This window comes from Etheostoma cragini, chromosome 19 (assembly GCF_013103735.1).
Source record: "Etheostoma cragini isolate CJK2018 chromosome 19, CSU_Ecrag_1.0, whole genome shotgun sequence".
NCBI lineage: Eukaryota > Metazoa > Chordata > Actinopteri > Perciformes > Percidae > Etheostoma > Etheostoma cragini.
The window spans coordinates 9852163-9877786 of NC_048425.1; the positions used below are offsets into that span (position 1 = coordinate 9852163).

General features: G+C 40.5%; 1 protein-coding gene across 6 annotated transcripts in view; it reads right to left on the reverse strand.

The window, feature by feature from the left end:
• The window catches only part of nrxn2b (neurexin 2b), a 589914-nt gene that overhangs the window by 377275 nt on the left and 187015 nt on the right, over window positions 1–25624 (reverse strand). For all 6 annotated transcript variants that reach the window (XM_034856686.1, XM_034856684.1, XM_034856685.1 and 3 more), the window contains one exon: window positions 10386–10687. In XM_034856686.1, the coding sequence (XP_034712577.1) occupies window positions 10386–10687 (302 nt within the window). The remainder of the gene's footprint in view (window positions 1–10385; window positions 10688–25624) is intronic.

Consider the following 25624-nt stretch of genomic DNA (forward strand, 5'->3'; position numbering starts at 1 on the left):
TGGGGTGGGGGTGGGGGTGCGGGGCGGGGGCTGGGGCTGTATAGGTATGTTTGTGTGTGTGCATGGAAATTGCAGTAGAACATATTGTGCATTGTGATGCAGATGGTCATAATTCTCTCTCCTTTTCTGCTGTGCTTCCATCAACCTCACCTCTATTTTCCCATCTCTGACTCCCTGCTTGTCCCTAATTTCTCTTTACATTCCATCAGGATGAGTTCAATGTCCACCCACAAGATGTTGTTGCTGTTGATGCTTTTTATTTTATGTTATAGTATTGATTAGTGATAAACAAAGCTACAGTAAATCAATTTTCTATTGCTTTGGCTAACTGCTTTTTAATGATGTACTTTGAATTCTTGAGTGGATTCCATTGTACTTTAACCATATAAATCACCAATGTATAGGTACATGGGCTGTATAGGTGTGTGCGTGTGTGTGCATGGAAATTGCAGTAGAACATATTGTGCATTGTGATTCAGATGGTCATAATTCTCTCTCCTTTTCTGCTGGGCCTCCATCATCCTCACCTCTATTTTCCCATCTCTGACTCCCTGCTTGTTCCTTCTTTCTCTTTACTTTCCATCAGGATGAGTTCAATGTCAACCCACAAGATGTTGTTGCTGTTGATGCTTTTTATTTTATGTTACAGTATTGATTAGTAATAAACAAAAGGTACAGTGAATCAATTTTCTATTGCTTTGGCTAACTGCTTTTTAATGATGTACTTTGAATTCTTGAGTGGATTCCATTGTACTTTAACCATATAAATCACCAATGTGCCATTGCGTTGGACTACTTTGTGGATGCACTTAGCCTGGCTTAACTCAATGCTCAAATGTCTACTAGGTTCTGTGATTGAGGAATTCATAAGATATTGGAAAACAAAGATGAACAGCCTATTTATATCAGCCCTGTCACCTATATAATTATATTTCATTCCTATCTCTTGAAAATAAAATTGAATCCGGTTGTGAACACATAGTTACATTTAAATATGCATTTTTTAGCAAAAAGCTCCAGCTAGCTCTTCTTATTTATAGCTTGTGTGTACTTGTAAACACACCTGATGATAAGAAATGTTAAAGCCAGGCTAAATAGCACAAAGGATAACACCTTTCCAACTTGGCTATGGATGCCTATAGTTGTGGTCTGTAGCTTCCTGTAGTCTCTTTTACCTCTTCCGGTCTCCCTAGCATTTTATTACTGCTAATGGCGCAGAGATTTGTTATCTGTTTATAGTTCTCCAAGACGTTGGGATGAATAAACATGAAAGTGCTGGAGCAGGTAGCGGCAAATGAGGCTGATGAGTGAGTGAGTGTGGGAAAACAAGCGGTATATGCTAATGCAGTGGAAATGTGATGCAAATTAGTTTTTTTTTCTCCCCCTCAAATGCACAGAACCTCTGAGCGGTGGTATCAAATGACCAGGCTGATGTTTTAGCTAGAAGGGTTTGTAGTTTTGGGCAATGTACAAGCAGAAGCTGTGCTTGAGGGCTAACCTGCGATCAGTATGGGGAAAGCACAGGAAAAAAATAATAAAGCCCATCCACACGATGCTTCCTCTCGGCTGGAGCCCTTAATAATTACTTAAAATGTAACTCACGGTAAACTGATAAAGGATTACATGGATGTTAGCATGTCATTATGTACATCAAACTTATCTACTAGCCCTGTCTGCATTCAAACAATTCCTATCGTAATCATACAAGTGTGTTGCAGTATGTGTTTGTAAAGGTGAGCACCGTGAATGGCATTTTTAGATTTGGTTTTGACTATCAGGTTAAATCTGTCATTATGCTGAAAACATTACACTGACCTTTTTGTAACATGTGAATAACTGGAGCTAATCCACAAGGTGTATGTGTGGTGATGCCACAACATGTAAGCCCAGAATTGCAGAGTAAATTATCTGGCTTAATTAATTAATTTGATATCTCCTCTTATTAGTTTAACCCAATTATTTTTGCCTGGGTCTTTTTTCTTGTTCTTGTCCCTGGGTACACAGCAGGTCCAAGGACTAAGGCATGAGGGTTAATAATGATACCTAGTAAATCTGGACTTCACTGACTTTTTATTCTTTCCACAATGATATTAGAACGCTTAACTTGAGGAATTGAAAAGCATTAATGCAACTACTGGAGTACTGCAGCCAGAGACCCTTCACTACCCAACAGCATAGCCGACACCGTTGCTTAGTGACAAGTTGCTAGAAAGAATGGACGAGAGAGACAGAGTCAAAATGAGAGGGAAAGGGGGGGGAAGAGGAGCGGGAGAGGAATTGATTAGCTCTCTCTTAGGAATTCTGGCTGCCTCTTAGAGGAACATTGAATGAGAGGGAAGGGAGAGGATGGATGGACTGACAAAGGAGGAAGAGAAGTGCGTGTGTGTGTGTGTCTGTGTGTGGGGGGGGGGGTAATTGCAGGATAATGCCTTACAGAAATGGATGACAAATCTAAGCAAGTGAGAGAGGAGAAGATAGAGAAAACAACAAAGAAGCGGGGAGGCATCTTGTTTTGATTGAAGCGGGAGGGTTGACTCATTCTGTTGTCTCAGATGAAATAAATGTGATTGTTTCCTAAACATGACCTGCCACTTAAAACATGATTCTTAAATGTGGTGATGTCTTAGTAACAGGAATTACAAGATATCAGTGGCTGAACGATGAGTGAAGGCTTTAATATGCTACAGTAAATTTGAAATTCAAAAGGAATAACGCTTTTAGAAGATTGCGCCGCATGTTGCAGATCTTACAACACTAATAAATGACAATGAGACTCCCTGATTCATTTTGCAGTCTTGACACAAGTTCGTTGTGGTGGTGTTTCATTATCAAATCACACAATTCTTTGGCTCAAAAGTCTCTTTTTTATCTAAGGTATTCCATCCTGCAACTTCTTGGTCTGTGCCTATTTCATAACAACCATGTAGTAGTTGAGAGGGTGTATGTAGGTACAGCGTGAAAACAGTGCCGTGTGTTGAATATGAATACATACAGCCAGCAGCAATTTCTATCTATGTATGGAAGATATGCATGGAGCATAGAAAACACTTAGAATTTGATGGGGCGTGTTTTTGTGTTGGTGCCCAACTGATTCACTATGTCTGCATTATTGGAATTTACCTTGTGTTGTCTGGCTGCCTTTAAAGCTTGTGTGCGTGTGTTTTTATTCTCCATTATTGACTATGAAGGTGTGCCTGAGCCTCAATTATAAACAACCACATGCACTGTATGTCTGTTGATTCACAATGATCAACAGTTTAAAAGTAACTTTTTTTTCTTCCCTTGGAAAATGGTGTTATTTTTAGAGGTATGCAAAACATAAAAGTTCTTTTTTTTTCCAATTTTGTATATTTACCATGTTACTTCATGCTAACTTCCTTCTTTGTTGTTATTTAAAGAAAAGAAAAGTCCTAGTGCTGTTGCCAGATAGGTAAAACAACAACAACACCAGCAAACATAAAGGTTGAATCAATCTGGGCTAAAGGAAAAACAAAAGTTCATATACGCATTTCTCTGTACATTTTTAAGGCTGCGTAGAAAAAAACTCAAATTTCTCAAAAACCGAAATACCTCACTGGTTCATAGTGGTCACTTCCTGTGCCTAACAGATTACAATTCTCAACGTGGCCTTTGCTTAACTCGATCCTGATGCAGATCAAAGCTTGCATCCTTCAACTAAACTCTGGGCCGGAGGCTGAACCTCAGGGTTGTGCATTTAGCACTAAAAGAGCATGAACAAGTCTATTTGATCCATTCAATAAACCAATAGCTGCATGCATGGATCAATCATATGGTCAAGAGATGTGACTGGGTGGGGGGGGGGATCAAGGGCGACAAAAAAAGATGGACAGCCAAATACAAGAGAAGGGCAGATGATACTGTAGAAGAGAGTGAAAAGGGAAGAAAGGGTGAACGTGATAGCAAAAAGAGGGACATTTTGAGTTCAGAGGTCATTCCAAATGCTAGCTTAGCTACTACTAGTTTTGTGACGGAGTGTATGTTGAATCTGCTGGTTGTAAAGTCACATTGGGGAAATAAAAGAAAGCTGTTATTTTTTTCTTTTCTTAGAAGGGAACTAACTGCTGTCTCTTTTCCAGCGCTCCCCCGATCCTCCCACTGCTCTGATATTCCTCCAGTAGCACTGCGCTTCATTTCCCACACACTCATCCTCTCACTCTCTTCTTCTCCTGAACAGACAAAAATACAGACATACAAGCGCACACTTCCTTGCCCTGCCAGTGTGTGTCTCATGTTTCCCCTGACTGCCTGCAGTGTCCTGTGGGACACAAGTGCCTGTTAGGCGTGCAGAAGGGCCGTTGTTGTGTGAAGCTGTTCTGATTGTTCCAGTGATCGTCTACATGGAAAGTTAGCTAACCCTAACCCTCCAAGAATACATTAGGATAAGTTCCTAATCCTGTTTTCTTTCCAGTAAATCAGAAGCTTGGTATCCATCATTTGTCCCGTCGTTGCAATGCTAATAAATCAACAAACCATTCACAATTTCATAGAGGTTGACCAAATACCATCACAACAGCTACAGTAGGCGACAACAGAGCAGCAGGGTGAAATATTCCCTTGTTGTGCATAGCAGTTGGTTATTTCACGTTTTACTACATTATGGAGTAGTCATTCATGTCTGTTGAGAACAGATTTTCACCAATTAATTGTTGCTCTGCTCCCAACAGCATTGCATACTTGCATGTCTACACTGTGTACTGACTGGAATTTTAAAGTGGCGTCACCATTTACCATGTCTAAATAAACATTCTTGCTTACTGCTTTTGTATCCTCGTAACAGATCTGCACCAACACAATATAATCATGCAACTAATCATACTACTTGGTCTTGATATTGGCTGGGCTGAAGAAATATTAAACACAGCAGTAATTTCTCATCAGTGTCTGATTATAACTACGTTGCAAATTAGGTTGCAGACACAGGAAAGTTGCTCCGCTGTATTTGATACTGCTCTGTTTTCTGTTTGCTATGGAAATACTAAATATGTGCCAAGAAAGAAAGCTGAAAATAAATCTGCTGCCGGCTGCTGTCACGTCTTTTATTCGATGATCCCGTCTCATTTGCACTTATGATATAATAACCTAAATATAATGTTTAAAGGCAATACCTTAACCACCAGACACTTCTCAAGAATCAGACCTCTAGTCTCTACCTGATCTGCACTGTCTCCGCTGCTACTCTGCAAAACACAAATACAAACACACACACACACACACACACACACACACACACATACACACACTGATTGATTGACTTTGAGTTACAGCAATGACAGTAATGGGTAGGAACATAATAGCACAGGCGCCAGTGGTTTTAGTTTCTGTCCATGTGGCTTGTTTTTACAGTTGTCCAAGTCAAGAGTTACCCATGCAAAGGAATACAGCAGTATGAGGATGGGTTCATGTAGCTGCACCCCTCCCAAAACAATTTGAGTGGGATTTTAAAAAGATCAGAAAATAAATACTTGCAGAACACAGTGTACAGTAGAGAATGAGGCCTTTTTATTTAAACTATCCATTGTGCAAGAAGAACTTTAACTGCTAGATTTATGCTGACTAGAGTGCCATTGTGCACTTACTATTTGACCTATTTTCACAATGTGTTCTATTTTGGTGCAGTGTACAGTATGGAGTACATCTATCATTTCCCAAGACACCCTGACAGGAGGGTTTCCATCTTTTTCTTTGCCCTTCTTCTTTCTGCAGTGTGTTTGTCACCTGGACTACAAGAAGTCTATTATGGTAGATCGTCATGTCAGGCAGAGCAGAGGGAGGGAGGAGAGGAGGGAGGGATCCCTTGCTGCTTATGCTAACCGATATTTGCACTGCATGGAGTGGAAGGGGCGGGGATGTGTGTGCTTTGTGGGCAGAGACATGCAGTGATGAGAGGTCGAGGCAAGTGTCCTTGCCTGTCTGTCAACTGTATTTACAGGGATTAGCCCAACTCAAACACACACCAGTAACCACATACACACCTGCAGTACTACCAGATGCCACCAAGGGGAGCTCTGAATCTGTGACTCATTTGCTTGGCATAGAGTATTTCTACCCACGCCTCCCACTTCTCTCCTCTCTCTTGGCGGAGAGTGCCTATCACCTCACCTAATTCTGTCTGCTTCATTTTATTCTGCACAAAGCTGATAAATTTATAGGTTTTGTGAAGAAAGACGGAAAATATACACATATACGTACAGAAGTGGGAAAGAAAAAGACTGGTTTATGAGAACTCACAGGCTTTACTTATTTTGGAGCCTACTGATGGAGGGGTAGATATGCATGATGTTGCAAAATCCATTAACAACAACAGAGAGAGACTGGATGAGACTTGGGAGACCACTGGGACTGCACGATAACCTGAGCTGGAATCCAACACTTGTCTTGTAGACTGCAGGCTATTTTAAATCAACATATAATGTCAGCTCCAAGGGGAAGAGAAGTGGAAAACAACACTGGTGTGCTTGTGTGGGTTGGTTGTTTACATTAGCAGTTGTATTTAAATATTAGATGATGTAATTAACAATATTTAGAGTTTCTAAACCACACTAAATGTGGTAGGTGGGACAAGACGGTGCATGGTGGTGGTTTGTCCATAGCATATATGGCCACACACTATCTGAAAAAAATGCTATTTAATACAAAAGAGGGGGAAAAGGTTGTGATTATTTTTGTGTTGTAATGTTCTAACACAAAAGGACTTTGAACAGGACATTTTTGCATGCTCTGCAAAAAATATTGATAAATTGTGGGTGAAGTAAGCATGTGGTGTGCATCCACCATTTAATTTAATTTAATATTCATTATTTCCTCATCTGTTGAGGGATGTCAATACATTTCGAAATTATACTGTAAACAGGGTGTGGACAAAATAGTAAGCAAAAAAATACATTGTTATTAAAATTAAAAGCCCTGCATTCAGTTTTTGCTCAGTTTATAGTGGTCCATTTTTGTCATACTACCTTGTAAATTAAGGCATAGTTTGTAACATTTTTGTACGGCAGAGGATTCCGTTATGAGGTGTTCTTGTTACTTTGTCCTATCCAAGTCATGGTTATGTAGAACCTACACAGACTAATGGAATTATACTTCAGTTAAATAATGATTTACCTCTGTTACAAAGCACAACTCTTGCGTACCTTGCTGCTGTTATCTGTAGAAAACAAATCAGATTGTTTTTTTCTATTCCTTTTTTTTTGATTTTCATTAATATTTGACCTATATTTAGAAACCCTAGGATTAGGATTTTCTTTTCTGTGTAACAGCATATCCCAATGATCAAATTGATCAGTTTTATCTAATTTTGAGTGCTATTGATAATTACAGTAGCATATGTCTCAATTGGTAACCCAAATAAATAGCAAGCACGTTCGTGTTTCTTTTGTTTTCCAACTAAGCTCTTTTTTTGTGTGTTATATTTCATATTTCTGCTGTCATTTTTTGTGATTCTTGCAATACTTACTTTTGTCTTTATTTAGACTTTCTCTTACTATGTGTTTGATATGTGCCGAAATACAATACACCCGATTCTGATTCTATCAATTCATTAATATATAAAACCTGAAAAAAGATTTAAAGTACAGTGTGTATTGACATGTGTTTGAAAGACCAAGTAATTAGAAAAAAAAGATCCTCATCGATTTTAATGTTTTCATACAGTGTTCCTCTGACATGTGTGTGACTGTGTAGATACATGTGTGTTCTATGAGTCCCGGAAGCATGCAAGTGCTCATTGATTGGCTGAGTATCAGCCCGGGAGTAAACATGGGGTCAGAGGTGGTCAATGGAATTGATACCTCTGTCGTCGTCTCTCACTGGGGGATTGTCCGGTGGAAATCTACAGAGCTCTTTTACACCTAGGCTGCCTGTTATGTCAATTACAATGATCCACTGGGGATTCCAGCTGTTATGTGAGGTAATGGAGATCGCATGGACTGCACTGTGTGAGTTGTTAGTTCTGGGTCAAGGCATGGACTGAGGCAGGCCTTCAATATCTGTTTTTGTGTCAATATCAAGAATAAAGTGAGATAAGCATAACACTACTAGATGCCACTGCTCGTTTCAAGTAAGCAACACTTCTCCCAACTTGTTTTAAAGTTTAAATTCTTGTTAAGTTATATACTTATATAATTTAACAAACCACTGTATAGCCACTAATGTGTGCAGAACTATATTTAAGCATATTGCATTTGTATCATTTAGTAAAAGTAGTAAAATCATTACTCAAATTTGATAAAAATTTTGAGAAATCTTGTTGTATATTTTCTTTGCTTGCCAATTGCATTACAAAGTCAACCACTTATTTTTTATAACAGTTACTATTTTACATTTATTATAGAGTTATTAGAGTGGGGAGGGGGAATAATAGTGGTTATGTAATATTGATTAATTCATAATTTATTATTATTGTGAAATAAGTGTTCATAAATGAGTATTTTATGGTTTTTCAACAATTTCAAGTGAACAATATAACAATTTACAAAAGATATTGTTAAAGCTTGTTTCATGTGGTGCCCCCCCCCACTGGTTGTGAATGGTTGGTGCCCCTGGGCACTGGTCCACTTGCCCTCTCTCCAGAGCAGAGAAGGGGGGGGGGGGGGGGTAACCTTACACGGATAATCTGGGCATGCCTGCATGTGTTTCTTACTTGCCTGATGGTCATTCTGGTGCAGTTAGTGGTAGGTGGGTTGGCTCATGCTTTAAATCTTAAAAGCTTTGTTGGCTTCCCAAACTCATTAAGCTGGTCTCACTCTGCTGATCACACATAGCTCTACAGCATAACATAGTTGATCCCCACTATATATGTGCGTCGGCGTATGTCAGTGTGTCTAAGATGCCATATCTGAGACTCTGTGTGTGTCAGTGAGTGCGTGATCGTTTGCCCTTTTACTACAGCAAGTACAGCATGTGCTAATTAAAACACCAGCTCCACAATCTTGGACTATTTCCATGTCTAAGTTACCACACTTAAATATATAATAGTATTATTGCAATACGACAGAAATCGCTGAGTCTGTTTGGCATGGACTATAATTTAACAACACTTAATTAGGAATCACTTTGCTCCCGGGTTTTCCTTCTTTAGTGTCTCAAAGGCGTCTGTGTCTCAGTGGTAGAGCGGTCGCCAGACAATCCCTGGCCCTGCAGTCCCATGTCAAAGTGTCCTTGGGCAAGTCAATGAAGCCCGAGTTGCCCCCGATGCTGCGCCTTTCGGAGTGTAAATGTGCGTGAGTGGTTATCTGATGAGCCGGTGGCACCTTGTACGGCAGCCTCGGCCACAGTGTGTGAATGTGTGTGATTGGTGAATGGTTCCTGTACTATGTAAAAGCGAGTTGGGTAGTCGTTAAGACTAGAAAAGTGCTATATCAGAACAGGCCATTTACATTTACATTTAAAGTGCAACAGTTTGATACTAATGACCCTTTCAGGGGATGTTTTTGCAGGCACACACAAAGAAGGTGATGCACCATCATTGTGTTAATGTATTCACATCAGGCTTCTTTTGCATTTGGCCCAAGGCTTACAATGCCCATTATTAGGTCTGACAAGCCATTCATTACAATTATCCCAAAAATGTAAGCACAGCAAGTGTAAGTGAAATTGATTGTTTCCCACTGCTGGCAAGTGCAACTGCCAATTGATGGCCTGGTGCATCCGGATAGTCAAGTATTCAGAGGGTGTCCTGTGTGTACATTCACTTAGGGCTTTGCTGTGCATATGTTTGTACGGGAAAAAACTGAAGCAATGGACTAGCTGATTCACACACAGGCATTCAGGTTGCTGGGGCTCTTTTGTTTTCCATTAGCTACAATTAAAGGTTTGTAGATATGTTAAAATATGTTGGGTAATTTGTTCAGAAAGGGCCATCCATTTGTTTACATTATGTGCATACGTACTGGGCAGAATTCTGTCTTCACTTGCTCATTAATAACAAAACAATGTACGTGGTAACACCTTAAATGTGCATAGTTGTCTTAGATCACATTGTGATGTATAATTTACCATTGTTTTACTATGGTAGGGATTTAAGTCTAATTTTCACTTGGCATGTGTTGAATTTTCAAATTTTGCCTTTGAGTGACCTTTGAATATGATGGTGAGATGGATCTTTGGTGATTTTAGTGATAAATTTGAGGACAAAAAACAAGACCCGAACTTCTGTCAGCCTAGAAAAAGGAGAAATCATTGTTAAGTTGGGTAGCAAGAGACAGGAGAGGAGACAAGGAAGGTGGGACAAACCCTTCCTGTTTGCTCTGTGGGTAGAGAAATGACGTAAAGATGGAGAGTCAAATAAAGAAGCAGAGATAGGGTGGGTGGCAGACAGAGGCACCACTCCATCTGTGGTGGCTCTGGATTACACGGGCAGTGTTTACCTGGCGCAGGTTGCGGGTGACGCGCACGTCATGCCAGGCGTTGTCGTTGAACTTGCCGTTGACGGGCTCCACCAGTGCCTCAAATGCCCCCGAGCCCAGGTTGATGACCAGCCAAACTGCGCCGCTCTTCAAGGAAAGGTTCACGTAGTCTGCAGACTTGCCGGTGTGCAGCATGAGGCCGTTACGTTGCAGCGTGCGGAAGGAAAGCGTTATCTCGTCGGTGCTGCTCTGGATGGGTGTCAGCGACAGGTCGTAGCAGAAGAACTCGTTGCCCTTGAAGGTGGCTACCGATTCTTCCTTACCTGGAGGGAAAAAAGAAGGGAGAGAGCAAGGTAAGTTAAAGAGAGAATTCGTGACTGCAGGATTGCACAAATAGTTTGTCCTAAAGTCTGCATGGACGGGAACTTTAATAAACACATTATAAAGCCAGATTCTAGTTATTAAAAGCCCAAAAGGATTCTGAGCAGATTAACTCAAAAATAAACAATGGTGTTGCTCACAGGTTTCTCTTAACTAGCACTGACTGAACAGTTCATTACTTATTTTTTGCAAAAATTCCATGGGTAAAATCTTTTGAGCTTTATTTATTTATTAGCTGTTGTTATTGATTCCAGTGTCACAACATGGAGTGCTGCTGTGGCTCTCATGCTCGCAATACATGTTTACATTGTAGAAACATCATGGGGCAAAAATAGCTTTTGCTTTGGTTTAAAAATAAATTAAAACAGCCACAACACATAAAACCCTTTCAATGTAGGGTGATGGTTTAACAGTAGTGTGAGAGCATACAGCAGAGAGAATAATAGGAGGAGCACGAATGCCCAGACAGAGAGGGAAGAAATGGGGACAACTTTGCTAATGTCTGTCACTCTGTCAGCAGCACATGACCTCCCACTGCAGTGAGCTTCGTTCACACACTACCAGTCAAAACAGCCAGTTTGTGTAACGGACACATGTCAGAGACTAGCCTCACAGCAGCAGGGGAAGTGCCGTGTGCATTTGTCAGGAACTGAACAAACACCTGCAGCTGTCAGAATAGCAAGTATCGCTGCAACAAATGTACAACAGTGATACCTCAATCACACGAGTCAGTGTGGACAGTGAAGGCAGTGAGCATGAGGTTAGCTTTTACCTGGTTCTCCTTATTATTTCTTATAAATACATTTCACATACAGTCTATTTGATTTAGTCTTTGTAGGGTTTTATGCTGATTCTGTGGAACATATCCTGTCCTGCTCCCCCAGTCCCATTACTGTTGCTACTTATGTCCCTGAAGGATCAATACAGTTTTATCTCAATAAGGATATAAAAATTAAAAAGGTTGAATACCACAATACAAAATATGTGATACAAATCAGAAGCTTGCAGCTTCTTGGGGGGGGGGTCACCAATGACAGCAATAACAGCAAGATCTCTCAACTCTCTAATAACTCTCTCCCACTCTGCGGTTAATCAAATTAACTAGTTTCCCAACATGAACTGGGATCTGAAGTGACACTCCACTTCCTGTGTTCATTTGCCCCTCCTCACCTCTGTTTCCCCCTGGGGGTAGGGGGAAGGTTAGATTGAACAATCAGCCTCAGGTAATGAGGTTTACGGCTGACACAGGATAGAGAGGGAGCAAACTCAAACCGCCAAGAGGACCCTGTATGGGTGGATCATCAAATCTAGTTTATCCTGAAGTTCCATTACAGCAGGATCGCTTCAAGACCTCTGTGCATTTCCCTGGGGAGAGAAGCTGGTGCTGGCCAGAGGGGTGGTCCGTTGGCAGACAGATTGAAAGCCAAATTTCATGAGCGAGCGGGTTCGCCACAGAAGCAATCTCAGGTGAGAGGAGAGGAGTGGAAGAGTGGAGATGGATAATAGTGTGTCCATGTCATAGCTGTGCACTGTGTTCAGATATGACCAAGGACAGTGTCATAGCATACATGGCGCAAAGTTGATTACACTAGTTAATTAACACCAAGTTCAAAAAGTGAGATTTAAATTTTTTGCATTTTAAAAGCAGTTTAAGGTGCTAGATAAATACTGTGAAAGTATCAAAACACTCAATCCACAGAGAAACATACCTAGCCCATATTCATAAACTGTGCCTTTAAATGAGCCTTCAGGACTTCTGTACGGTTGTGATGTCACAACTATAACATATATACATAGAAAGAGCCACTAGAGTGGTGTTTCAGTCATTCCCCGGGTGCAATGGCAGTGTAGAGACTTCTCAGAGAGTGCAGATTCGGAAGACCCGAAAACACTGACCAATCAGAGCATCTGTCCTATTTTGGGAGGCGCCTAAAGAGGCAGGCGCTAAAACGGAGCGTTTTAGACAGAGGATGAATACAGGTATATTCAGATGACATTATGAAATAAGAATGTGGGTTTTAAACATTAAATCAAGTAAATAAGTTATAAATAAACACAAATATGAACCGGAAAATAAACATAATATGGAACCTTCAAGGAATAACTGCTGCATGAAGGTCATTTGAACAAAAAGCTATAGTGAAAGACAGAAAAAGTGCTGTGTTAAGTGACACTCTAACTGCTTTATGTCTGGAACATTAAAGGGCACGATAGAGCTCACTTTGAAACAAACACAGACACGTAATATGGGTGCATGCACTCATATAAAAGACAGCATTTTATGTGTCAGGGGGAAAAAACGATGAAATGAGGGACAAATGGCATTCAGACAGAGACAGCTACTTAAAAGAGCATTTTGGCTGAAATCTAGAGCAATCTCAACTGAAGTGTGAACTGACATAAAAAAGGCATCAAAGGAGAAAGAGAAATAGATGAACGGGGGCGGGGGGGGGGGGGGAATGACACTGAGGGGGAAAAGCAAATCCCCCAAGAGAAGCCTCCTGGCGGTGTCTGTGTTGCTGATGTAGGAAGAACAAAAGCGTAGCAAATGGACCAGAGCAACAATTTCCAATTATGTATTAAGTTGGACCACCTCCCAAAGTATGGGCTGTTTAACGGTAAGCAACAAACAGCTTTTGATTGCTTGCATGAGCTCAGTGAGATGGAGCGCATTGCAATAGAGAGACCCGAGCTGCAAACAAAAAACTTTCTTTTGTTTACGTCTGTTTAAATAGAAGGCTGAGAGGAGGAGATAAAGCTGGAGAGAGCCAGGGAGTGACAGGAGAGGAAGAGGAGTGGTTCACTGTTGCACCACTGAGTCTGGTCACGATGCCAACAAAACAATGCTCCCTTGATAAAAGAACACAGTCCTATCATTAGAGTCAGGGGTACAGAAAAAGAATAGTAATACATCGTTGGGTTATTCCAGAATTAACACAGATCCATTTCATATTACAAGTTAGTAATTCCCTACATCTCCAGTGTGATCCAGGAAGAGGATCACTTCAGCCTCGGCTTTCAATACGCATACGGTAAACTAATATAAGGAATGACTCTTTTCGTTGCTTCAATCTCGTTGAACAGGTATTGCACATGTGTATAATGACAATAAAGGCTTTCTATTCTCTGAGAACACTTCATCTCCGTTGAATTCATGCTTGTTGCTATACATAAGTTTCTCCTCTTACACCTAGAGTACATCTCTATCTCCTCCTCTCGCTCCCATGGTAGCACTCTTGTGACTGCACGCACACACACAGACTGTGTATCTTTTCACTCAGATCAAATCTCTTCCCATAAAGCCCAAGAGCCGACACTGTAGCCAGAGGTAAGACAAGACACACAAGCACACAGCAGAGACTTAAAGTGCTGTCAAGGTCTCAATTAACCTCACATAAGGCCCTGACTACATCACAGAAATGACTCATTTGAAATTTAGCCCCCCGTAATAGCATCTTTGTTATTAATTAAATGTTGAGTACCTCCGGTGTTTGGTTCTGTTGCATTTGGTGGACAGACATTTAGTGCTGGGTATTTTAAACATTACACTCACTGTGTCTAGGCAAAGCATGCTGACCAACAATTGCTTCTTGACTAAGCAGACTTAATGAAGCTTTTCATTCCATCTGCCCACGTATGTCCACCAGCCTTTCATGACGCTCGCACTTCAGGCGGCTTATCCTACGCGCTGGATTCACAAGTTCAGTTCAGCGGCTTCAAAATGTAAAAGGTAAACACTGAGTGAATGACTCTGCTGACACAACTAGTATTGTTGGAGCTTCTGCTGGCTGGAATAGATGAAGGTTTAAGCACCCATGGGGTGGTAGTGTAAGCACAGCTCTTTCTGAAATATCTAAACATAGACCCCAAACCCCTACCAGCTTTTAAAGTGCAGCTCCTTAGCTGACATCAGATTTCTCTGCAAGAAATAGATAACATTTCAACTCGGGAATCAGTACAAAATCCGCCCATCTTTTTTTTCAGGCACTTTAAAGTGTTATCTGACATGGCTCCCAATCCATTAAATGTGCCTCTGCTGACTTATAAAATTGTAAATGAGCACACCCCTTCATAATTTCCTGAAACATTCCAACTGTGTTCCTACCTATCCCAGAATAGGTAGGCTAGGCGGTGTAGCTGGCTACACCGCCTAGCCTACCTAGAGCACTGGAGCATACTCCAGTGTGGACACATGACACACGTGTTCTGGCAATGCGAGACTAGCCTTTTTGGGACTTCTCTGACTTTTGGAGGGATCTGTATCTTCATCCTCCAGATTCAGAAAAGATTCAGCCTCTCCTCCTGCATCTTATCTGTTTGGCAACACCTGAAGTCTTCCCCCCACCTCTGACTTTATATGTTACACAAAATGGATTCAATTACCTCAACCACCCCAGCCACTCTCTGTCACATGTAGGCTATCAGCAATAGATAAGCATTTTGTTGCAGTTGTCGTGTCAAGCAGCTTGCACTCTGCAAGCCCATGACGTTCATTTTTCTGGAGGCAGAGGGGAAGGAAAGACAGAAGAAGAGGACGGAGCTCCAGTTTCAGGCGACTCTATGCCATTTAACAACACACATGTACTGTGCTTATAGTCCTACTATAGCTTCACTTGAAAGCCACAAGTTGAGTGTGAGCATTGAGATTTGTAAATAGGTGAGCTAGCCTGCCTGCAACTGCAATGCAATGAATTATGATCTATTGATATTAATAACAAGTGTTTCCACTCTGGAGAAACAGCATCATAAATGGTGATGAAATGTCATGAGTACAAAAACACAATCTGTGTGTGTAAATGCTGCACCGAAAGTGCCATTTTAGGGGGTTCTTTGGTAGATATTACAGTAATAAAAGCGCAGTGCAGCATGTGTTATTAAATTGGATTTAGCTCAGACTAAGAGAGGGGGGGGGAAGTAAGAGAGAGAGAGAGAGAGAGAGAGAGAGAGAGAGAGAGAGAGAGAGAGCAGGTATAATAAGATGAGCTGCATGAATAGCTGCTCCATCCTAAGTTGTCGTGTGGTGCATTAGTCATCGCATAATGAACCTTAACATACTGCCTTTTGGCCAATTAAACTACATATTGGGAGTAATTATGTAGTTTTAGGGGAATTACAAAAAAGAGAATGGAATCATACAAGTGTGTATATGTGAAAACATCCAAATCTAGATGACCACATGCTGTCAAATCCACTCGTTACATCACATTACCTCGCTGTTACACACACACACACACACACACACACACACACACACACACACACACACACGCACACACACACACACACACACCCTCTGTTAGTTTCCGACGAGCGCCAACCACCCTGCAGAGAAAGAATCAGACAGCTATAGAGAAAAGATTCAACAGTGAGATGAGAGAGAGTGGAGAGATATGTATAGGGCATATGAAAGCTTTGATTGTGCTTCATGAATCAATCAGGCCTGCTGAGTCCACACAGACACCAGCTACTGTCCTGTGCTAGCACTGAGGAACAAGCAAAGGCTTCTGAACTCCTGCAGAAAATGTGTGTTGGCTTGTGAAATACTTGGCCAGCGTTAAATAACTTGCACATGCACACATGCTTGCACAAAACCACCATTGCCATGACAAAATAAATAGACACATGAATACACCGACTCAACTCCTAGGCAATGATAAAGAGCTTTGGCACACATCAAACATAATCCCCCCCCTATATCCACAGCTGTTTTGCAGGCGGCAATCTAAAGCATAACAAAAACATGTGTGGTAGTGTAAGCTCAGACAAAAGGCCAATCATGTACTACCTTGGCAATGACCAGTCTGTCAAAACCCGCTGTTTACTGGTCTGGGTCATCTCAAAAATAGCAACAGCCTGTAAGTCACCAGAAAGGTATGCATGTTCTTGTTTAAATAGATATATACAGAGTTTATATTATTCCAATTAGACTGGGTTTGCATTGATCTAGTTGTTCCAGACCCAACTGGACTTGGTCTTACACTCTGACATTTTTGCTCTGAATTGAGTCTCACCTGCAGGTCTTACCCCCTTCATAATGGGCTTGTTGAGGTATAAGACATAGAGGAATTGATGCATTAGACATTTTATTTTGTAAAACTTTCTTGGTAAACAGAAATGTTTGCTATGACCTTGACCACGTGATACTGGGATAGTGCAACACCATTAGGAGTTAAACAGTGTGGGTTTTTTCTGATGTATACTGTTATATAATTAGTTATGTGTACATATAGCAGGGGGTGTTACGACTCCCGAAATCCATGATTCAATCTGACTTTCAATTTTAAAGGTCACAATCCGATTCTCAAATTCAGCAGTGACAATTAGGGCCACTAAATGGCAGAAACATAATTTGCAGTTTGATTTTCTCAAAATGAACAAAGTCCAATTTAATGCACCATTGGTTAAATGAGGTGCACATGAATGCGCTATGGAGTCCATAGCGCATTCATGTGGACCTCAGAGCCCACATGCTTTACCTTTGTTTCCATAACTCGCTCACGTGCAAGGCAAAAAGTTGCCCCACGGCGACTTCAGGAAAGCAGGAGGATTTTCCAGTTCTGTTGTTTCGCAATCATCTCTGTCTCCGCCATTGGCTGTGTTATTCAAGCTGGAGGCCACTGCTAAGCTATGCTGTGTTATTTGTTTTCCACCTTTGGATGTGGGCAAGTAGGCAGGGGTAGAGAGGGAAAATATATACTGGTGGGATCGCCATTCCTTCTTCTGTCAAAATTGAAACTTGATTTAAAATCAAAATTGTGACACCCCTAGTAAGTAGTAGTCATTTTAATGTATAACTTCATGAAAAACTGTCTATGACTCCTGTCTCAATTTGTTTCCACATGTCCAGCGCTGAGCTTGTCTGTGACACTATCAAGTGAGCTGCATTTGTGGATCTCTGCCTGCAGTCTCTTGCAGAGCCATTGAGACAAAGCTCCAACAGAGGAGCAATGTTCCCATCGTCAATCCTCTCTACTCTCCTTTATCTGATCTACACAGCTGGTGATTACTGTATGTATATGTATATCGATCCATGGACTGCTTGCAATCCTATAATGTAGGAGCTTTAATTTGCTGTCTGTGCAGCTCATTTGCTGGATGGCAAAGTACGTAATGCTTTAGAGCCATGGTGGATGTGCTTTCATGCCATTCCCAGATTTTCTCTTTGTTCTAAGGGATCTCCACTGCCTTCTTTTACCTTGAGCCTCACGTGGTCTGGGTGAACAAGGATTTCAAACAATAGAGCCTCACATTTCCTGGACATGATACAGATGGATAAAGAGTGACAGTATTTTTCATCACCTGAATTTTATTGTAATGAGAACTCTGCAAGAAAAGTTTAAGTAATTAGGTCCACATTTAGCTCAAGATTAACCAATCTGTGACAAATTACAAAAAAATGTATTGCCTTAACTAAGCTTATTGATTATATCAGTTATTTTAAGATGGTTTTATCTTTTTGATATTACACTGTGGAATTTGCCAGTGCAATTTGCATCTGCCATTCGAATCACCTACCTGACTTTATAAGACAAATTTATGTCTACAAGGTTTTTGTGGACTAATCTAATGCCACGACTAGGTGCACATGTGTATTAAGAGCCCTTGGCATAAAGACCGTTGATTAGATTCTTTTGCTCCTCCACCTTTAAATGTAGCTGCAGTCACATTTTACAAGTGCATGGTTCATTTTAATTAAATCCCCTATGCCGTTGCATTGATTGACAGTATATGAAGGTCGCTGAAGGAGCGTGCAGGTGGCAAAAAAAAGAAAAAAAAAGAAAATAAATTGATCCATACAGCTGGTCAGACAACATTCATTCTATGGTCTCAGAATTTTGGATAGTTCTCATGGAAAGAGTAATTGGTCATGTCACAAGGGCCGGGAAAATTGGCAGAACAGGCAGCCAAGTGATACTCTGATCCTAAGGAAATCACAATTGTCAGATTGACAGGACTCTAGCCCAATGGATTGGGAGTTGGTGCATTTTTAATCAGATAGCCTGTCCTCCATTTTTCACACTCTTGTTCTTAGGGTAATTATATAATAAAAGGCGGTAAGACTAATGGGGAAGAAACAGTTGTCTTTAATTGTCTGTCACCTTGGCAGCAATCTATTTTGTAACCGCAACACCAGACACCAGAGGAACAGCCTCGTGACTCCACTCCACCTCTCTGATTTGCACTCTTTCTTGTTATTTCTCGTCGTTCATTTTTCCTCTGTCATTTCTTTTTGGCCTACTGTGGGTGTCTAGCAGTTGACTATTATCACAGCGGAGGGCTATTCAGTCTCCGGGCTCAACAGGGACACAAAGAAAATGTCAAGTAAACTGACACTAACGATAGGCTCGTGTGCTCCTGAATGGCGGGCTCTTTCACCAACGGGGAGCTGATTGCAAGACATAATAAGACCTATTAACTTGAGACAGAACATGCTCTTTCACTTTAGCAATGCAAGACCCCCCCATCATTAAATTGCACTTACCCACACACCTTGTACATTGTATCACATTAGAGTGCCATTATACAGTGGTGTGAAAAAGTGTTTGCCCCCTTACTCATTTCCTGTTCCTTTGCATGTTTGTCACACTTAAGTGTTTCGGAACATCAAAACAATTTAAACATTAGTCAAGGACAACACAAGTAAACATAAAATGCAATTTGTAAATGAAGGTGTTTATTATTAAAGGTGAAAAAAAATTCAAACCATCATGGCCCTGTGTGAAAAAGTGATCGCCCCCCTTGTTAAAACATACTATAACTGTGGTTGTCCACACCTGAGTTCAATTTCTCTAGCCACACCCAGACCTGAGTATTGCCATACCTGTTCACAATCAAGGCATCACTTAAATAGGAGCTGCTTGACACAGTAAGGTCCACCGGAAGATCCTTAAAAGCTACACATCATGCCGAGACCCAAAGAAATTCAGGAACAATTGAGAAAGAAAGTAATTGAGATCTATCAGTCTGGAAAGGGTTATAAAGCCATTTCCAAAGCTTTGGGAATCCAGCGAACCACAGTGAGAGCCATTATCCACAAATGGCGAAGACATTGAACAGTGGTGAACCTTCCCAGGAGTGGCCGGCCGCCCAAAATTACCCCAAGAGCGCAGCAACGACTCATCCAAGAGGTCACTAAAGACCCCACAACAACGTCCAAAGAACTGCAGGCCTCACCTGCCTCAGTTAAGGTCAGCGTTCATGCCTCCACCATCAGGAAAAGACTGGGCAAAAACGGCCTGCATGGCAGAGTTCTAAGGAGAAAAACACTGCTGAGCAAAAAGAACATCAAAGCTCGTCTCAATTTCTCCACAACACATCTTGATTATCCCCAAGACTTTTGGGACAACATTCTGTGGACCGATGAGACAAAAGTGGAACTCTTTGGAAGGTGTGTGTCCAAGTATATCTGGCGTAGAAGGAACACTGCATTTCATAAAAAGAACATTATACCAACAGTAAAATATGGTGGTGGTAGTGTGATGGTCTGGGGCTGTTTTGCTGCTTCAGGACCTGGAAGACTTGCCGTGATAAAAGGAATTATGAATTCTGCTGTCTACCAAGAGATCCTGAAGGAGAATGTCCGACCATCTGTTTGTGTACTCAAGCTGAAACGAACTTGGTTTCTGCAGCAGGACAATGATCCTAAACACACCCGCAAGTCCACCACCGAATGGCTGAAGAAAAACCACATGAAGACTTTGGCGTGGCCTAGCCAAAGTCCTGACCTGAATCCTATTGAGATGTTGTGGTATGACCTTAAAAAGGCCGTTCATGCTCAAAAACCCTCTAATGTAACTGAATTAGGACAATTCTGCAAAGATGAGTGGGCCAAAATTCCTCCAGGACGCTGTAAAAGCCTCATTGCACGTTATCGCAAACGCTTGGTTGCAGTTGTTGCTGCTAAGGGTGGCCCAACCAGTTATTAGGTTTAGGGGGCAATCACTTTTTCACACAGGGCCATGATGGCTTGGATTTTTTTTCACCTTTAATAATAAACACCTTCATTTACAAATTGCATTTTGTGTTTACTTGTGTTGTCCTTGACTATTGTTTAAATTGGTTTGATGTTCCGAAACACTTAAGTGTGACAAACAGGAAATGAGGAAGGGGGCAAACACTTTTTCACACCACTGTAAGTAATGTTTGACTTATTTCTCAGAAACCTTCCCCCCTCAAAATTTGGATTAGAATGTTGTCATTTATACGTACGTTGATTTGGTTTGTGTTTTTTTGTCATCATGTTATTGTATGGTTTTAATATCGTGGTTACTGTGTCATTTCTTCTTGATATTTGTCTGGATGGGTGGTGATGACAAGGGGGGGGGGGGGGGGGAATATGTTCATGTTACAAATTGATGTTTTGTGTGTTAAAATAAAAAATTGTTAATCATGAAAAAGGACAGCTGCAAGCATTTACGTTTATTGCATATTACTCACATTTTCTTTGAGAAAAAAAAACTTAAAAATGTATACTATGCATGGTACTACCAATACAACATGTGAAAGGTAAATTAAGGCTTCGTCTACAGGCATTTATGGGAAAAAAAGCCTTTTTAGAGTGTTGTTTTTTAGTTGTTTGCAACAGTCAAGTCCAGGTTATTATTCACCACATGTCCAATGTTTTAAACAAGAACTACAATTTATTTCCAAGATAACGTAACTGCACACTTCTTATTTCACATAGATGGCTGGCCTTACTCGGCTGCTATAATCAGGCTAATGCCGGCATATTTTACATCAGTAACATGGAGGAAGCCATGTGAAATACGGAGGTATGGATTTTCCCTTTCCTTTGGCGCTAGTGAGCATTGGCTCATTAACTCTATATTGAACTGTGGTGAAAATATCTCAGAGAAGACACAAAGCCATTTGGGTATTTGCAGAAAGACACTTTCAACAAAGCAATCACAAAGGCATACGGTCTGAAATATAACATTACCACACCTTCTTAAACATAAATTTCAAGAACCTTCCAAGGACTTTTCAGGCCCAATTTCCAACCACCAAGACCCATGACCCAACACGGAATAGTTTGAGACGCGGATCAAGGTTTATTACTGTCACAACACTAAGGAATTTTTGTGATGACTACTAGCAGGCTTTACAGAAGCTTACAGACAATAAATAAAAAGAGAAATTCTTAATTGTGCTTTGTTTCAGTTATGGCAGACTATGTCTCTCATCTTCTCTAACAACATATTGTGTCATTGGAGCAAAAGAGACAGAGGGCCCTCCCTTATACCCGGCACAGCGCAAAGCCAGAAGCAAGTGTCTTTGCTAGTTTAAGACCAATGCAGTTTTCATTTCCCATCCAGCACCTGCGTCGTTCGCAAATGCACCTGCACCCATTTTTGTGCCCATGGGCGTGCTGGTCTTACAGGGAGGTGTGTTCAGGTGCATTTTTGGTGTATTGCTATCTTGAGACAGCGTAATTTTATTGCGCCATTGACCAACAAAAACCTGGTTTAAAGTCAATAAGGGAGCATTTTTGTTATTTTAATAGTGCATTATTGAAATGCACCTAGGCAAGCTCACACTATGCTTGTTACACACACACACACACACGCACACACAGGAAAGGGCAGCAGCACACAAAATTACACATAAAATATGACGGTGCAAATCCTCCATCATAATAGCAATGCGCCAAGGTACAAACACTCTGATTGGTTAATTGCATTTTACGTCCAAAACACACCTTTGAATTAATGAAGACACTAAGTACAACCTTTTTAAATCATACGCCTAGCGCACTGACCCTTTTTACCAATGCCAAACTACTGAAAGTGGATTTTTAAGTACATTTTAAAAATCGTTCAAGGCAAAATCACATCCACAAACGTTTTTCAAAGACCCATGGGAACCACGTACAGAAAGATACTCATTACTCATTATAAAATTTATTATAGTTGTATTTTAATTTGAACTGCTTAAAGAAAAACATACATTAAATTTAATGAAATGCACACACTTGAACAATTTATTACAGATTTCTGTCCAAACAGCGAAGAGAAAATGAAAACAGTGAGGTGTTTGTTTGGAAGGGTGCCTGATGCCGTCTTATTTGGCTTCTTTTAATTGTGTGAGAATCCTTGGCAAATTGCCTGACAAACTTTCCATTGTAAAATGCTTTACTTAATATGTTAATGTCATCACCAGCCGTAAAGTAGAGTAGTGCGTAGCAGTGTGTGTGTGTGTGTGTTTGTGTGTCGGCATGCGTGTGCCTCTTCTTTGGAAAGAAGAAAAACATCATCCTAGACAAACAGGTGGTTACTTCAATGGAATGCATCATTATTGATTCTCTGTGTGAGACAGCACACAGGCAAGACAGTTGTCCTGTTTTAACTCCCCTCCAGTGATGCCTTGCAATTTTGACACTACAAAGACAAGAATTAAGTTCAGATTCAACATGCTGATGCATCCAAAATGCTGGTGCATTCAAACAAACACAATTGCCTATATGGGGAGGAGGTGTTTGCTTTCTTATCGCTGCACTGGCAACTCCTACCAATTGGTCAGGGTGGGTGTGGGGGTGGAACTCGAGGGGGAAAAGTGTGCAACGGCCCTGCATTATGCCGACGCTTTGCACTTAACTCAAACTGAGGATTCTATTTAAGGATGTTTTATTTATTAATGGTGAAGACGTCTAAAAAAATGACAGAAATTATTTATTTGAACACCTCAATCCCCAAAAAATAGAAAAAATACATAGTTAATGATTAGTTACTGTTTTTGAAAGAGTAACAAATGATTACTTACTAAGTACTTGTTACTTGTTTTTGAGAGGGATAATACCTGTTTTTTGAAAGGGTAGAATAATGAGTTACTGTTTTTCAGAAGGGTAGTAACTAATCATTTGTTACTCATTCAAAAAACAGTAACTACCCTTCTGAAAAACACTAACTACCAGTCCGAAAACAGTAAACAATCATTTGCTACTTTTTTTAAAACAGTAACTAATCATGAACTACCTATTTTTTGTGTACTTTACTGTAAAGTGTTACCAATTTTGGTATTGCCCGAGTGGTAACAAAGACTGCAAGTATATGGACAGTTGTGAATAAAAACTGTAGTAACACAAAGGTAATAATAAAGTTACAAGTGATAAGACTGACAATATGGGCGCCCGCGCACACCCACACCTACTATTAACCAAAGATGTTGAACCACTAATAAGGATTCAGTCAGCAGAAGAGTTTTTAATGAGCAAAACTTGTTGCTAACGAAGTTTTGACTTCTTGAACCCGATATCTAAAAACTGTGTAACCACCCACAGAGAAAATGTAAAACATGGCTGTTTGCAGACAAGCAGAGAGTTTGGTATGAGGCGAGGAAAGGATTTGGCATTGTGTATCCGCCAACTTTTAAACTATTTAACAAATAAGGGGGACTTGTCAAAACTGCATTTAACAAATACCACGGGCATCTGAAAAGACTCTCGAAAGCAGGCTTCTTTTTCCCCCAACAGCTTGTACCCCTCTGTGACTCCAATGGATTCCTAATGAAGCCAAGAAGTATATCAATAAAAAAAATGATAATGTAGGTGAGAATGAAATATAGAAATGCATGTAGACAGCTAAGCCAAACTTGTAGAAAACATTTGAAGACTTTTATACGTGATCAATTTTTCCACTGATATTTGAAACTGAAAGTAATTGATCAACTCGAAGGGTTCACCGACTAGACAACAAACAGAACACAAGAGTTTATATGGGATTTAATCTGCTGATGTAAGGTAGCCCTTTAGCTAAATGCTAACTTTCCCCTCTGGAGGTTTGTCAATGATGAATGTAGGAACATAAATCAGCCCAAATGGCATGCAGTGAGAAAGAAGCACTGACCTGTTGAGATAACCGCTTCAAAATATTAGATTATATATGGCATGGTTGCTTCTTTCTGGGAAATGATAGTGGTTTAGATCAAACGGTTGGTGAAAATCAATATCTTAAAAGGCCATGTAAAATTTACAGCAAATAGAAAAGAGCGAAACAATAAAAGTATCAGTTTCCAAAAATGAATACAAACAAAGGCTTCTTTTAAAACAAATAATACCAATATCAGAATTAATAGTGCAGGTTCACCTCTCCAAAATACAAAGTTTAAGGAGGACAGGTGAATGAGAAGAACTTTTGTCTCCTTCAGCAGCTACAGCTGACATGCCCATGCCAATGATTTCTAATGGAGCCATTTTGCAGGTAAGTAAGTCTGATTCTCATTTCTCTATTTCCCCCCCTTCTCCTAGTTTTGCACGTCACGTGAGAGCAAGGGCTGTCCCAATACTGGTAGCACTTTAAATTCCACCTAGATATGCAATCTGACCAGCAGCTAAACACCTTCCACCATCACGCCCTGGAGACTGGGATCATCCTAACTAAAGTTAGGATCCTAAAGTTTCTTAAATCATGTTGTAGCCATTCATTATTGTATTGGTACTGTAGTATTGTAATCATTTGTTATTAATCCCTCTTCATGCACTTGTACATTGTTGTTGGTTATGATACGGGACACTGATGCAAGAAATGTGAGGGAAGGGTTACTGGCCAACCGGCATCAGACTGGTCTGGAATATCAGAATAGCTGTCGTTTGTTGTGGTCTTGCGTCTTTTTTTAGTTTTACACATTTGAGAGCCTTTTTATGTGTGTGACATGGAAGTTATGGTTCTAACAGTTGATAATGGGCAATAAAGACAGAATTTCTTTTTCTGAACATCAGTGACATTCAAAACGGTGATAACTGAAACAGATATACTATACAACACACCATGCAATGTGTATACACGTGTATTTTAAACAGACATAAGTACTACACAGATAACATCTGCCTCTGCACCCCCAAAGTGAACATAAAAGAACTACAAAATATATAAATGAATATGACA